The 14,177-nt window shown below is 41.0% G+C and overlaps 1 protein-coding gene across 1 annotated transcript; it reads right to left on the bottom strand.

The window, feature by feature from the left end:
• Positions 1 to 1,666: 1,666 nt before the first annotated feature.
• On the bottom strand, positions 1,667 to 9,272 carry ZNF329 (zinc finger protein 329). Its single transcript, XM_047834291.1, has 2 exons — positions 9,188 to 9,272; positions 1,667 to 4,377 (listed from the first exon to the last, which is right to left on the bottom strand). The coding sequence occupies exons 1-2, from the start codon at positions 9,195 to 9,197 to the stop codon at positions 2,744 to 2,746; spliced, it is 1,644 nt and encodes a 547-aa protein (XP_047690247.1). The 5' UTR covers positions 9,198 to 9,272; the 3' UTR covers positions 1,667 to 2,743.
• Between the last annotated feature and the right edge of the window lie 4,905 nt (positions 9,273 to 14,177).

Here is a 14,177-nt window from a genome sequence, read left to right as displayed (position 1 = left end):
CCAAGCGGCACCCGGCTGAGTAGGCCGTGCCTACTCTCAAAGCAGACAGAGACCAGCAGAGGATTTTGTTTTTCAAGTTGTGTTTACTAACTTGCTGAGAAAGAAACACACATTGAATACTTCACCAAGCAGGAGCTGGGAAGGTTAAAGGTCTGTAAGAACTAGAATGGGAGTGTGTTAATTTCCTATGGCTGCTGTAGCAAGTTAACACAAGCTTTGTGCCTTAAAAATACACACATAGGGGCGCCTGGGTGGCGCAGTTGGTTAAGCGTCCAACTTCAGCTCAGGTCACGATCTCGTGCTCCGTGAGTTCGAGCCCCGCGTCGGGCTCTGGGCTGATGGCTCGGAGCCTGGAGCCTGCTTCCGATTCTGTGTCTCCCTCTCTTTCTGCCCCTCCCCCGTTCATGCTCTGTCTCTTTCTGTCCCAAAAATAAATTAAAAACGTTGAAAAAAAAAATACACACATATACTCTCTTACAGTTCTGGAAGCCTTAAGTCCAAAAATCACTTTCACTGGGTTCACAAGGTGTCAGCAGGGCTGGTGTCTTCTGGAGGCTGTGGAGGGAGAACCAGTTTCCCTGCCTCTGCCAGGTTCTAGGAGCGCCCCCATTCCTTGGCTCATGGCATCTCTCCATCTTCAAATGCACTGCTCTAATTTCTGGCTCCATCATCACCTCTCCTCTGACCTTGACCCATTGAGGACCCCTGTGATGACACCGCCCCCACCAGATAACCCAGCATCATCTCCACATCTTAAGATCTTCATCACTCCTTCAAATTCCCTTTGCATCTACACTAACAATCAAAGGTCCCACGGATTAGGATGTAGACACATTTGGGAGGCCATAATTTAGCCTTCCAACAGGAGTTCCTGATTGTTTGTTAAGGAAGAACTGCAACCCAGCCTGTGGGAGGATGGGGGAGGTCTTGGGTCTGGACATATGGTTAAACCTAGTCATACTGTCCGGGAGTCAGGCAGGGCTTGTAAGGGGTGATGCACCAGGCTCCTCAGTCTCTGAGCCTCACGGTCTTGGTGCTTAGCCCTGCCACAGATGCAGCCCAGCACCCAGTTGTAATAGCTCTGAAGCAAGCGTTTTCCTCCCCCACTGCCCCAACGGGGCTCTTTTCCTAACTTATAAGAAAGAGTGGTGTAAATTGGCAATGGCCCTGCTGGAGTATCAGAAAGGAGCTCAAGGAAGAGAGGGAAAGGGCAGGCAAGTATTTTCTATAATGTGTGTTAGTTTTCTATTGTTTCCGTAACAGATTACCCTAAACTCAGCAGCTTAAAACAACATAAACTTATTATCTCACAACCTTCATTCAGTGACTCTCAAGGGGAGCCACCCCCAGGGCTCTGCAGACCTGCCAACCAGCCTGGGCAGCTCTCCCCTGGCCAGCACTGTATTTCCTCAGGAGGGATGTTCCCAGATCATCCTAGACCTCTCAACAGCCTCCCACTCCCTATTTTCTCAGCCCTATTCTCTCCTCACCTCCAGGTCTCCAAAAAAGGAAATTATTCTTATGCCTTGGGTCATGGGATGCCCTGACTTGAGAGAAACTTCTTCCTGGATGCCTTTCATCCATACTTATAGCTGCCCTGTGACGCTGAACTAGCCCCTTTTCATTAAAAAAAAAAAAAAAAAAAAAAGTCCAAAGAAACCCAAAATTTGCCTTTTGGCTTTCTCTTTTTATTCCTTATCAAAATATTATAGCAACAATGTATATTTTACAATATAGAAAAAATCAGACATGAATGGAGGCCCCTAAGAAAGCCATGTTTATTTCTCTATGACAAATTTCCAATCTACATCCGTATGTGCACATATCTTTACATGGCTGTAGTAACAGCAAGCCTTCTATTTTATGCTTTTTTTATTGTTGTTGTTGCCTTCCATATCATAAGCATTTTCAACATGGTAACAAAACCTTTATAATCATGGTTCGGCATGACTGCATGGAACAAATTAGTAGTGTACTAGATGAACAATGGGGAGTGATAACAGAAATGTAAGAACTCGTTCTATTTTTATTTCCACAACTAAAGCAACGCATCACATTTCTCAGCAGCAACCCTTTCCATCTTAGTACAAGCCTGCTCCAGTATTAAAAGGGAGAATTTCATTGTTCATTCACAAGCAACGTCCTCACCTACTTGCCCCTTCTGAAATAAATCCTGAACATCTGACAGGGCTGTAACATAGAAATACATACAAACAGCAAAATCTAACTGCGATTCTCTGGTTGCTGTGGGGTGGAGTGTTGTATGGGGTCTATCACCAGGATGTCTTTGTTGATACAGAGTAGACGGTAAGAGCTCCTGCCACTAATTACACTTGATCCTAATAAAAGTTTGCTCATGTACGAGGCAGATGTTCCTCATTAAAGTATTCCACATACTGATTACACACTGAACACATCCATAGGTTCTTTCTTAAGCCCTCTGATGCATCTTCAGAGTACCTTCTTGACATCCACAGATTTTATTCCAGTGTGTGTGCTATTATGTTTGGTACTAGCTGCATCATTCCTGAAGCCTCTTCTGCATTTACTACTACCCTGTGTTTTCTCCAGGAGTTCCTCAATGTATAGATTTAATAGTATGGCTAAGGAATGCCTTACATTCATCAGTTCACTGAATAGCTTAAAACATTATTGTCTGACAGGGAAAAGTCACCTCTGAAGACATTCCTCCTTCACACAGCTTCTTGAGAGCCAGTCAGTAGATGAATGTGGCCCACAATCATTATGTTTCCATGGGCTGCTCTCCAGAGTGTTTTCTTTGATGTCGGATGAGGGACGAGCTCCTTCTGAACGTTTTCCCACACTGAGGACACTGGCTGGGACCCTCCCTGCTGTGGAGTCTCTGATGTACCGCCAAGTGAGAGTTCTGCTTGAAGGACTTTCCACATTCAGGACACTGGTATGGGGTCTCCTTTGTGTGAATTCTCTGGTGCTTGGTCAGACAGGAACTGTCTCTGAAAGCTTTACCACACTGATTACACTCGTAGGGCTTCTCACCAGTATGAGTCCTCTGGTGCCGGATGAGGCCAGCAATGTTCCTGAAAAGTTTCTGACACTGGTTACAGCCATAGGGCTTCTCACCAGTATGAATCCTCTGGTGCCTGATGAGGTAAGCACTCTCAATGAAAGTTTTCCCACATTCTTTACATTCATAGGGTTTCTCCCCAGAGTGAATTTTTTGATGCACAATGAGGTGAGAGTTTCGGTTGAAGGACTTCCCGCACTCCACACATTCAAAGGGCTTCTCTCCAGTGTGAGTCCTCTCATGCTGGGTAAGGTATGAGCCATCCCGGAAAGCCTTTCCGCATTTGCTACATTCATAGGGCTTCTCCCCAGTGTGGATTCTGAGATGCACGGTGAGGTGGGAGATGTCGGTGAAAGGTTTCCCACACTCATTACATCTATATGGTTTTTCCCCTGTATGAGTTCTTTGATGCAAAATCAGTGATGAATTTCGGTTGAAGGTTTTCCCACATTCTAGACATTCATAAGGTTTTTCCCCAGTGTGAATTCTCTGGTGTTGTGTGAGAGCTGACCCATCACTGAAGGCTTTCCCACATTTATTGCATTTATAGGGCTTCTCTCCTGTATGGATTCTTTGATGCACAATTAGGTTGTAGTTTTTGGAGAATGATTTTCCACATTCAGTACAGGTATAAGGTTTCTCTCCAGTGTGAGTTCGGTGATGCAAAACAAGAGAAGAGTTCCGTTTGAAGCATTTGCCACATTCACTGCATTTATACAGTTTCTCTCCAAGGTGACTCCTCCTGTTTTCATTAAGAGATGAACTCAGGGTAAAGATGTCCCCCAAATCCTTACCTTCATACAGTTTCTTCCCCTTTTTCAGTACTTTTGGTTCACCAAGAGGAGTAAAATGATTGAAAGATTTAACACTTTCAGGGTATTTATAGGGTTTCTCTCTTGTTTGATCTCTTCCAAGTTGAAAAACCTCGCCAGGATGGTCGAAGGCTCTTCCACAAGCATCACTGTCACTAGTTCTCTTAGCTACATAATTTTTTGCACAACTGTGTAAAGCTGGGTCGCAATCCAAACTTTTAACATCTGAGTCACGTATATGAAAACCATTTGTAGGAACTCTCTTAGATGGCAGAAGGTCTGAACTTGCACTCAAACTCTCCCCAAGTCCAGAATATTCACAAATTATTTCCTGAGTCCCTGGTTTCTCCTGAGTTAAAGCTGACTGCCTCAAATGTCCCTCCCAGTTCTTACAGTCCCGATTATTACCTAGAATGGAAAGATGGGAACCCTCTCTTGCAAATCCTTCCATTTCCACGTCACAGGATAGTTCTTCCTCAGGAATATTCTGAGGTGTCATTTTCAATCTCATTTCCCAGGCTGAAAAGTAAAGAATGAAAAAGACTTAAGTACATAAAGTTATATCTGAAAGGGAATAAAAAATGATGACAGGCCAGGTATGTGAATCCATATTTTTATTTTGTTATTAATTTTGCCCGGCTTATTTTTTTATTGAAATAAAGATGACACACTATGTTACATTGGTTTCAGATGTACAACACAGTGACTTGACAAGTCTAAAGGTTATGCTATGCTCAGTACAAGTGGCTACCATCTGTTACCATATAACACCATTACAATACTATTGACTATATTCCCTATACTGTACCTTTAATCCCATGACTTGTTCACTCTGTAACTAAAAGTCTATACCTCACACTCCCCTTCACCATTTTGCCCATCCCCACATCCCTCCCTTCTGGCAACCATCAGTCTGATCTTAGTTTGATTCTACTTTTTATATGTTTGTTCATTTGGGTTTTTTTGATTCCCCATATAAATGAAATCATATGGTATGTCTTTCTCTGCTTGACTTATTTCACGTAGCATAATAGCCTCTAGATCCATCCGTGTTGTTGCAAATGGCAAAATCTCACTTTTTATGACTGAGTAATATTCACAAGTATGAGTAATATGTACATAGCACAATCTTTATCCATTCATCTATTGATAGACACTTGGGTTGCTTCCATATCTTGGCTATTGTAAATAATGCTGCAATAAACAGGGGGCATATATCTTTTTGAATTAGTGTTTTATTTTCTTTTTGGGGGTAAATACCCAGGAGTGGAATTACTAGATAATATGGTATTTTTATTTTTAATTTTTTCGAGGAAGCTCCCCACTGTTTTCCACAGTGGTTGTACCAATTTACATTCTGTGCTATGTATTTTTACTTTTTCAAATTAATATCTGTATAAGGGGAAGGTAAAGTGAGACTTTAGGGATGGAGGCAAGAACAGGTTAAAAGAGCCATACAGCATTTCATCTTCCTAGAGAAGAAGCAGGAAGAAGGGTAATGGAGATAAATATTACCAAAAGAATGAAAGTGAGATGTGGGAGATGAGAGGCCAGGTGCCACTGCTCACTGGAACACCACCTTGGCTACTGTGTGCTTATTCTACCTCCCACTACCCATATCAACAATCAGGACACATTTTCAAAGCCCCAACTTCACAATGTGCTTATGACAGTGCTGAATGAGCAGTTTTCATCCCGGCTTTGTGGTCGAGTTCTGCTTTCACTCCATGACCTGGAAGTTCTGAAAGTCCTGGAGCTGTGAATGACCACCCCTCACCGTTATTGTGAGAGCTAGGTCATGTCTGAGTCTAGCTCTGACATGGGAAATGGATGCCATTCTGTAAGTGGCTACCAGTGTCTCCACCATTACTGATTGTCCTCTAACCACCCTCCCAACCCTTTGCATGATATCAAGACAAATGACTCCTCATTTTTTGTAAGCAAAATGAAATAAGATCCTTACCTCAGAAAGAAATATTTTTTTAAATATTCTAAATGGAGAAAGATCCCAACGTAATATCAGAGTTTAAATCATGTAGGACACCTTCATGATCAACAAGCAAAAAACCGGGGCACCTGGGTGGCTCAGTCAGTGAAGCATCTAACTCAATTTCTGCTCAGGTCATGATTGTACAGTTCATGAGTCCAAACCCTGTGTTGGGCTCTGTGCCCTGACAGCCTGCTTGGGCTTCTCTCTCTCCCTCTCTCTCTGCCCCTCCTCAGCTCATATTCGTTCTCCCTCCCTCTCTCTTTATGGCGCCCCCCCCCCCACCGTCATAAATAAATAAACTTAAAAAAAAAAAAGCAAAAACCATACAGATAAAGATGAACAAATGTGGTATCAACGTTTTAAATTTCCACACCAACAAAAACACAGTAAGAGTCAAAACACAAGTGGCAAATGGAGAAACAATATTATAAAATACAAAAGAGGCAAAGGAATAATGCCCAAGATCTATAAAGAATTCTTACAGAACAGAACAGAATAAAAAAGGGGGGAAGGAGATACAAAAAGGCACTTCATGGAGAGAAAATTCAAATATCCTGAACACAGGAGTATCTGCTCATTCTCACCATCACTGAGACAATTATAAATTGCAACTTTAAGAACACAAAATATGTAGGGGTGCCTGAATGACTCAGTTACACATCTGACTCTTGATTTCGGCTCAGGTCATGATCTCAGGGTTGTGGGACTCAGCAAGGAGACTGTTTAAGAATGTCTCTCTCCTAAAAAAAAAGTCTCTCTCCTTCTCTCTCTGCCCCGTCCTCATTCACATGTTCACTCTCTCTAAAAAAAAAATTAAAAAAAAAACCCCACAAAATATGCACTTTTCATATGAGTAAAAATAAAACAAGCTGTGAGAATAAAAACCATATGCAGCAACCATCCAAATATAAAATGGGCATATTCCACTACCCAGCAATTCCACTTGTAGGCATCTCAGACTCAAAAAACATGGAGTCTCAAGCATAAATAGAGAGCAATCTATACCTAAGAAGATAGTCTTAAAGACCAGCAGAAAGAAGAGAGAACACTGGTGAAGGAGTAAAAAGTATCGTGACAGACCACTTGAGAGAAAAATAGAAACCTTAAAGTAATGGAAGCCTACTTCAAAAGTGCTGAGGGAGAGGCAGCTCTTTCCACCCACGGACCCTGTCCCTGTGCTTTCATAAAACGATCTTTTTCTGCTCTGGAAAAAAAAAAAAAGTGCTGAGGGGGAAAACCTCTCAGATACACTATTAATCAAGAGTGAGGGTGAGAAGGGGCATCTGGGTGGCTCAGTCAGTTAAGCGTATGACTTCGGCTCAGGTCACAGTCCATGAGTTTGCACCCCATGTCAGGTTCTGGAGCCTGCTTCTCTCTCTCTGCTCCTCCCCAACTCATGCTCTTTCTCTTTCTCAAAAATAAATAAACATTAAAAAAAAAAAAAAGTAAGGGGAAGACAAAGAGAGCTTCAGAAAAACAAAAAAAATTTATCTCCAAGGACATTAGCCAGAAGAATTAGAAAAAGTTGTTTTCTTCACCAAAAAAACTCACAAAAAAACAAAAACAAACAAACAAACAAAACCAAAACAAAACCCAGAAGGAAGAAATGCAAAGAAAAGGAAATGATGAACATGGATTTAAATCAAATCCAGGGGCTCCTGGGTGGCTCATTCAATTAAGCATCCAACTCTTGATTTTGACTCAGGTCATGAACTCATGGTTCATGGGTTCAAGCCCCAGGTTAGGCTCCAGGCTGACAGCACAGAGCCTGTTTGGGATTCTCCCCCCATCTCTCTCTCTCTCTCTCTCTCTGCCCCTTCTCCGCTCATACTTATGCGCTCTCAAAATAAATAAACTTCAAAAAATATATAAATCAAATCTAGCAATGACCATATTATATGCACCAGTATCATATAAAATGCAGCAATAACAACTGGATGAAGAGCCATGAGTCAATAATTAGAGCCTAACAAATGCTTTCCAGGTGCAAGTGGAACATTTGCTAACACTGACAATACCAGGCCAAAGAACAAGTTCAACCAAAGCCACACCACAGTATGACACGGACCATAGCCTCTTGACTACAAATGTGGTCATGTTAAAAATGAGTAGCAGAAAGAAAACCAAACATAAGAAAAACAGTAAGTGGAGTGGCTGCGTGGCTCAGTGGGTTAAACATCCAACTCCTGATTTTGGCTCAGGTCATGATCTCACAGTTCATGGGTTCCAGGACAGCATCAGGCTCTGTGCTGACAGAGCAGAGCCTGCTTGGGATTCTCTGTCTCTCCCTCTCTCTCTGCCCCTCCCCCACTCATGTTTTCTTTCTTTCTCTCTCTCTCTCTCAAAATAAGTAAGAAACTTAAAAAAAGAAAGGAAAACAGTAAGTAAAACAAACCTCTATTTTTTTTTGAAAAATGAAAACCTATTTCTCAGTAATTCACAGATTAAAGAGAAATCTCAACAAATTAGGAAACACCTAGCACCAAACTAAACAATGGAACTGGTGTATCTCAAAACATGTGGCAAATGAGGATGCAGCTAACAGTTCCTCAGAAAGTGTTGGCTTTGTGGGGTGCCTGCACAGCTCAGTTGGTTTAGCGTCCCACTCTTGGTTTTGGCTCAGGTCATGGTCTCACAGTTTGTGGGATCAAGTCCTGCATCAGGCTGACAGCACAGAGCCTGCTTGGGATTTTCTCTCTCTCCCTCTCTCAAAATAAATAAACTTAAAAAAAAAAAAAAGTTAGTGGGGCACCTGGGTGGTTTAGTTGGTTAAGTGTCCAACTTTAGCTCAGGTCATGATCTTGCGGTTTGTGAGCTCGAGCCCTATGTTCTTATTTGAAATGCCGCCAGTCTGTTATTTCAAAAGCCTGACAAAACAGACACACTTTGGTGAGAGTGATCATAAAAAAAAAAGTCACACAAGGGGCGCCTGGGTTGCTCAGTCGGTTGAGCGTCCGACTTTGACTCAGGTCACGATCTTGTGGTTTGTGAGTTCGAGTTCTGTGTTGGGCTCTGTGCTAACAGCTCAGAGCCTGGAGCCTCCTTCAGATTCTATGTCTCCCTCTCTCTCTGCCCCTCTCCTGCTCGCGCTCTCTCTCTCAAAAATAAATATACATTAAAAAAAAAAAGCACATATAAGCATTATCAGTCATGAGAAGGGGATTTAACTAAGAAACGGTAGAAAGTTACCAAAATGGCAACTTGGATTTATCCTAGGAATGCAAGGACTGGGATACATTAGAATGTCAATTGATACAATTCCCCATATTTTCAGATAAAAGTAGAAGTCCTCTACACCCTATCTCAATAAATTAAGAAAGTAATTTGTGGAAATCTCACTCAGATTCATGATCAAAATGCTCTCAATTAAAGTGGTAGACCCCTTTGGTGTTCCTGAGTGGCTCAGCTGGTTAAGCGACTGACTCAATCTCAGCTCAGGTCTTGATCTTGGGGTCATGGGTTCAGTCCCTGCATTGGGCTCCACACTGGGCATAAAACCTACTTAAAAAAAAAAAAAAAAGTAGACCCCTTTAACCTATATTAATAAATTCTGAAAGTACTTTATTTTTAAAAAAAAAAATTTTTTTTAACATTTATTTATTTTTGAGACAGAGAGAGACAGAGCATGAACAGGGGAGGGTCAGAGAGAGGGAGACACAGAATCCGAAACAGGCTCCAGGCTCTGAGCTGTCAGCACAGAGCCCGACGCGGGGCTCGAACTCACAGCCCTCACGGACCGCGAGATCATGACCTGAGCCAAGGTCGGCCACTCAACCGACTGAGCCACCCAGGCGCCCCAATTCTGAAAGTACTTTAAGGAAAACTCCAATTCCTGATGAAAATTCTTAACAATTAAGGATATAAGGAATCAAGGTAAATATCACACCTAATAATAAAACATCAGAATAGTTTACTTTAAAGCCAAGACCAAGACCCTAGAAACCTGCTACATCCACAGCATTCAACAGTGATGTGGAGGAGCTAGCTGCTCAAGAAGGCCATGTCCCAGATGTCACTCCTGGTCATTATGAGTTCTTCACCTACAGGAACAGGCCCCCTGAGGCTGCCTTGCCACCATACTGCATGTTTCCCATACTAGACCCTCTGAGCACACTGGGGCCTGGGTGGCCTTGGATGTCCTGTGAAGACAAGATGGAAAGCACCTTCCTAGAGGTCTGTAGGGGAAGGATGAATGTGTGTATTTAAAAGAACTAAGTCAGACATATACACCATGATACCACTTGGGGAAATTTTTTAGACATACAAAAATTCTGGAAGTAAAAATATTAAAATGCCCTGGCAAGATACTTACCAAAGCTGTGATCATGACTGTTCTGGGAATATGGAAAATAGGCCTTAAGGAGTAAAGGGAACATCCATTTAATCTATAATAGATGCTTCCTTTATTGAAATAAGAGTTATTCACCCTTAAGAAAGTGAAATGACAACCCACCAAATGGGAGAGAATACTTACAAAGCATACATCTAATAAATGATTTGTATACAGAAGATATTAAACTCTTACAACTCAAAACCAAAACAATCCAAATTTTAAAAATAGGCAAAAGATAGGGGCACCTGGGTGGCTCGGTTGGTTAAGCGTCCAACTTCAATTCTGGTCATAATCTCATGGTTCGTGAGTTCAAGACCTATGTCAGGCTTTGCTCTGACAGCTGAGAGCCTGCTTTGGAATAAATCAATCAATCTCTCTCTCTCTCTCTCTCTCTCTCTCTCTCTCTCTCTCTCTCTGCCCCTCACTCTCCCTCTCTTTCTCAAAAATAAATATTTAATTTTTAAAAACAGGCAAAGGATCTGAATAGACATTTCTCCAAAGAAGACATCCAGACGGCCAACAAGCACATGAAAAGATGATCGACATCATTGTCATTAGGGAAATTCTAATCAAAACCACAGTGAGATGCCACTTCATACTCACAAGTGTTGCCAATATAAAAAACGGACAATAACATGTGTTGTGAGGATGTGGAGAAACTGGAACCCAGTTTCCAGTTGGTGGGAATTAAAATGGTGCAGCTGCTTAGGATAACAGTCTGACAGCTCCTCCAAAAGTTAAACAGAGAGTTATGTTACCCAGAAATCTACTCCTACCTATCTACTCAAGACAAATGCAAACATATATCCAAACATAATCTTGTATGTGAATTGCAAGTTCATAGCAGCTCTATTCATAATAAACAAAAGTCGAAACTCAAATAAAATGTCCATCAACTGAAGAATGGCTAAACAAAATATGGAAACTCCCACAATGGAACATTCTTCAGCCATAAGAAGGAATGCGGTACTGATAAATGAATGCTTCAACAACATAGATAAACCTTAAAAACATTATCCTCAGTGAAAGAACTCAGACACAAAAGACTATACATTGTATGATCATATTTATATGAAATGTCCAGAACAGGTAATTCTATATAGACAGAAAGTCAATTAGTGGTTGCTAGGTGCTAGGAGAAAGAGCATGGGGTTTCTTGTTGGCCTGATGAAAACATTTGGAATTACATAGCAGTGATGGTTGCTCAGCTTTGTAAACATACTGAAAGCCACTGAATTGTGCACTTTGGATGAATTTATGTATGTGAATTATATCTCAATAAACCTGTAATAAGTCAATGTATGCTTAATAAATTTGATAATTATTAAGTTATTAATAAAGTGTCCAAATTTTGATCTTGGCACAGGTTGTGATCTCACAAGTCATGAGGTCAAGCCCTGCATCAGGCTCTGCACTGACAGTATGGAGCCTACTTGGGATTCTCTCTCTCTCCCTTTCTCTCTGCTCCTCCCTCCCTCTCTGTTTCTCTCCCAAAATAAATAAATAAACTTAAAAAAAAATAACACGGAATAGGTTAAGATATTTGCAAATCATATATATGATAGAGCACAGATATCTGGAATAAATAAATAACCCTTTCAACCCAATAATTAAAAGATGAATAACCCACTTAATAAATGGGCAAAGGATCTGAACTGATAGTTCTCCAAAGATATACAAATGGACAAATAAGCACAATGAAAAAGATGCTCAACATCATTAACTATCAGGGAAATGCATATCAATACTACAGTGAGATACCACTTCATGCCCAGTAGAATGGATATAATCAGTCCCACTCCTAATGCAGTTATCCAAGAAAATAAAAAAAATACACCCACCCCCACAGAAGTATACATGAATGTTTACAGAAGTGTTATTCCTAATATCCAAAAAGTGGAAGCAACTCAAATGTTCATCTACTAATGAACGGAAACAAATGAGGTGTATCCATACAATGGGACATTACTTATACATAAAAATGAACTAGGTACTGATAGATGCTGCTACAAGGATGAACCTTGAAAACATTATGCGAAGTCAAAGAAGCCCCCCCAAAAAGGACTATATATTGTATGGCCATTTATGAACAGTTTAGAATAGGCAAATGCATAGAGACAAAAAGATTAATGATTGCCTAGGGCTCAAAGGGATAAAAGAGATGAGGAGTGGCTGCTAATTGGCACAGGTTTTCTTTTCCTTTTTCTTTGGGGGGGGGGGGGGCAGAGGTTTTCTATTGGGGGATAATAAAAATATTTTAACTTGATAGTGGTGATGGATGCACAATATAGTGAATATACTAAGAAGCACTAAATTGTATACCTTAAAGGGTTAATTGTATATACCAATAAAGCTGTGAAATATATCTCAATTAAGCTGTCTTTAGAATTTTTAATTTCATATTTATTTTTGAGAGAGAGACAGAGCGTGAGCAGGGGATGGATAGAGAAAGGGAGACACAGAATCTGAAGCAGGCTCCAGGCTCTGAGATGTCAGCACAGTCTGACCAGAGCTCTCAATCATGACCTGAGGCGAAATCGGAAGCTTAACTGACTGAGCCACCCAGGCACTACTCAATAAAGCTGTCTTAAAAAAAAAAAAAAAAAAAAAAAAAAAAAAAAAAAAAAAAAAAAAAAAAAGGTGATGAGTCTGCTGGGGTCAGAACCACTTGTCTAGATCCCATTGGAATGCTTCTGATACCTTAAGATTTCACAAAAGAAGTAACAGTTTTATATGGATGTGCCAAGCTTGTATAGAAATCTACTCCAAGGCACCAACGTCTGAAGGGCTTTATCCCCAGTCTCTACAACCCTGCAAAGGGTTCCACCTAGGCTTGATGCCTGGATGTCTGACATCAAATTGTGGCAGACCTCAGCTGTCCAACCCCATCCACATGGTTTCCCCCAATGTCTTTGGACCACCCATGATAACGTTTACTTTACTTGTTTAAGTGATGTATTCTTTAACAAAAATAGTTTCCCACCAACTTCAACTCTATCCTAATGCCAATTGTGACAAAGTGTGACTCCATTTTGATGATGACTGCTAGCATTTTTCAAGCTTCCCCTGTCCCCCCCTACTGCCCCACATGTAGGTAAGCTAACTAGAAAGCCTGTGTACTTTCTCCTTGGTGTTAGCAGGGTGCTCACACCATGCAAGCCCCAACAAAAGCTAGGCCACCCTCATCCCAATTCCACTCTCTAATCACAGTTAAAGCCCAGCCAGTCTCCTTTTCCTGCTCTCAAGCTCTTTTTGGATTACCTGGGGAAATCTGCCCTACTCTCCCAAGAAAGTCTTATTATGTGAGTAATAAACCTTTTACTCTCTTGGGAGTGGTGTGTGTGTGTGTGTGTGTGTGTGTGTGTGTAAAATATAAAAACAGTATGTGTGTGCACATGTTTGAGGCAGGGAGAAAAGAAAAGCTAATGTGACAAAGTATTAATAACTTGAGAATCTGGATAGTTTTACGAGTCTTAATTGAACTATTCCTGCCACTTCTCTGTGTGAAACTTTTAAAAATAAAAAAATTGGGTGTGAAGAGAGAAACAAGCAATAGAATGGAGGAAAGTTCTGCTGGGGGTGGCAGGGGGAGAAAGAAAGAAAACAAAGGCTTGGTATTCAACACATATTTTTACAAGCTCAAGTCCCTAACAACCAACTTTTTTTTTTTTAATTGGCAAAGGATAACAGACCTTTCTGTGGTCATGGTAATTCTAATAAAAGTTTGGGTAGTATTTGTCAAAACTATGCAGTGGTACAATGAAGATCTATGCATTTCACCATCTCACTGTAAGTCAATTTTGCCTCAAAAACTTAAAAAAGCAGTAGTGTAGTGTTTGAGAGGGAAACATTGAGGGAGAAACACTGTACTATCTTCAACTTACTTTGAATGCGCCCCAAAAAGATTAATGAATGGCTGAAAGGATGGACAGAGGAAAATATACGGATACAGCAAATATACATCAGATGTTAACGGGTCGGTATGAGGTCGCAAAA

The sequence above is a fragment of the Prionailurus viverrinus genome, chromosome E2, assembly GCF_022837055.1.
Source record: "Prionailurus viverrinus isolate Anna chromosome E2, UM_Priviv_1.0, whole genome shotgun sequence".
NCBI classification, from domain to species: Eukaryota; Metazoa; Chordata; class Mammalia; order Carnivora; family Felidae; genus Prionailurus; species Prionailurus viverrinus.
This window is presented reverse-complemented; position numbering and strand designations above follow the sequence as displayed.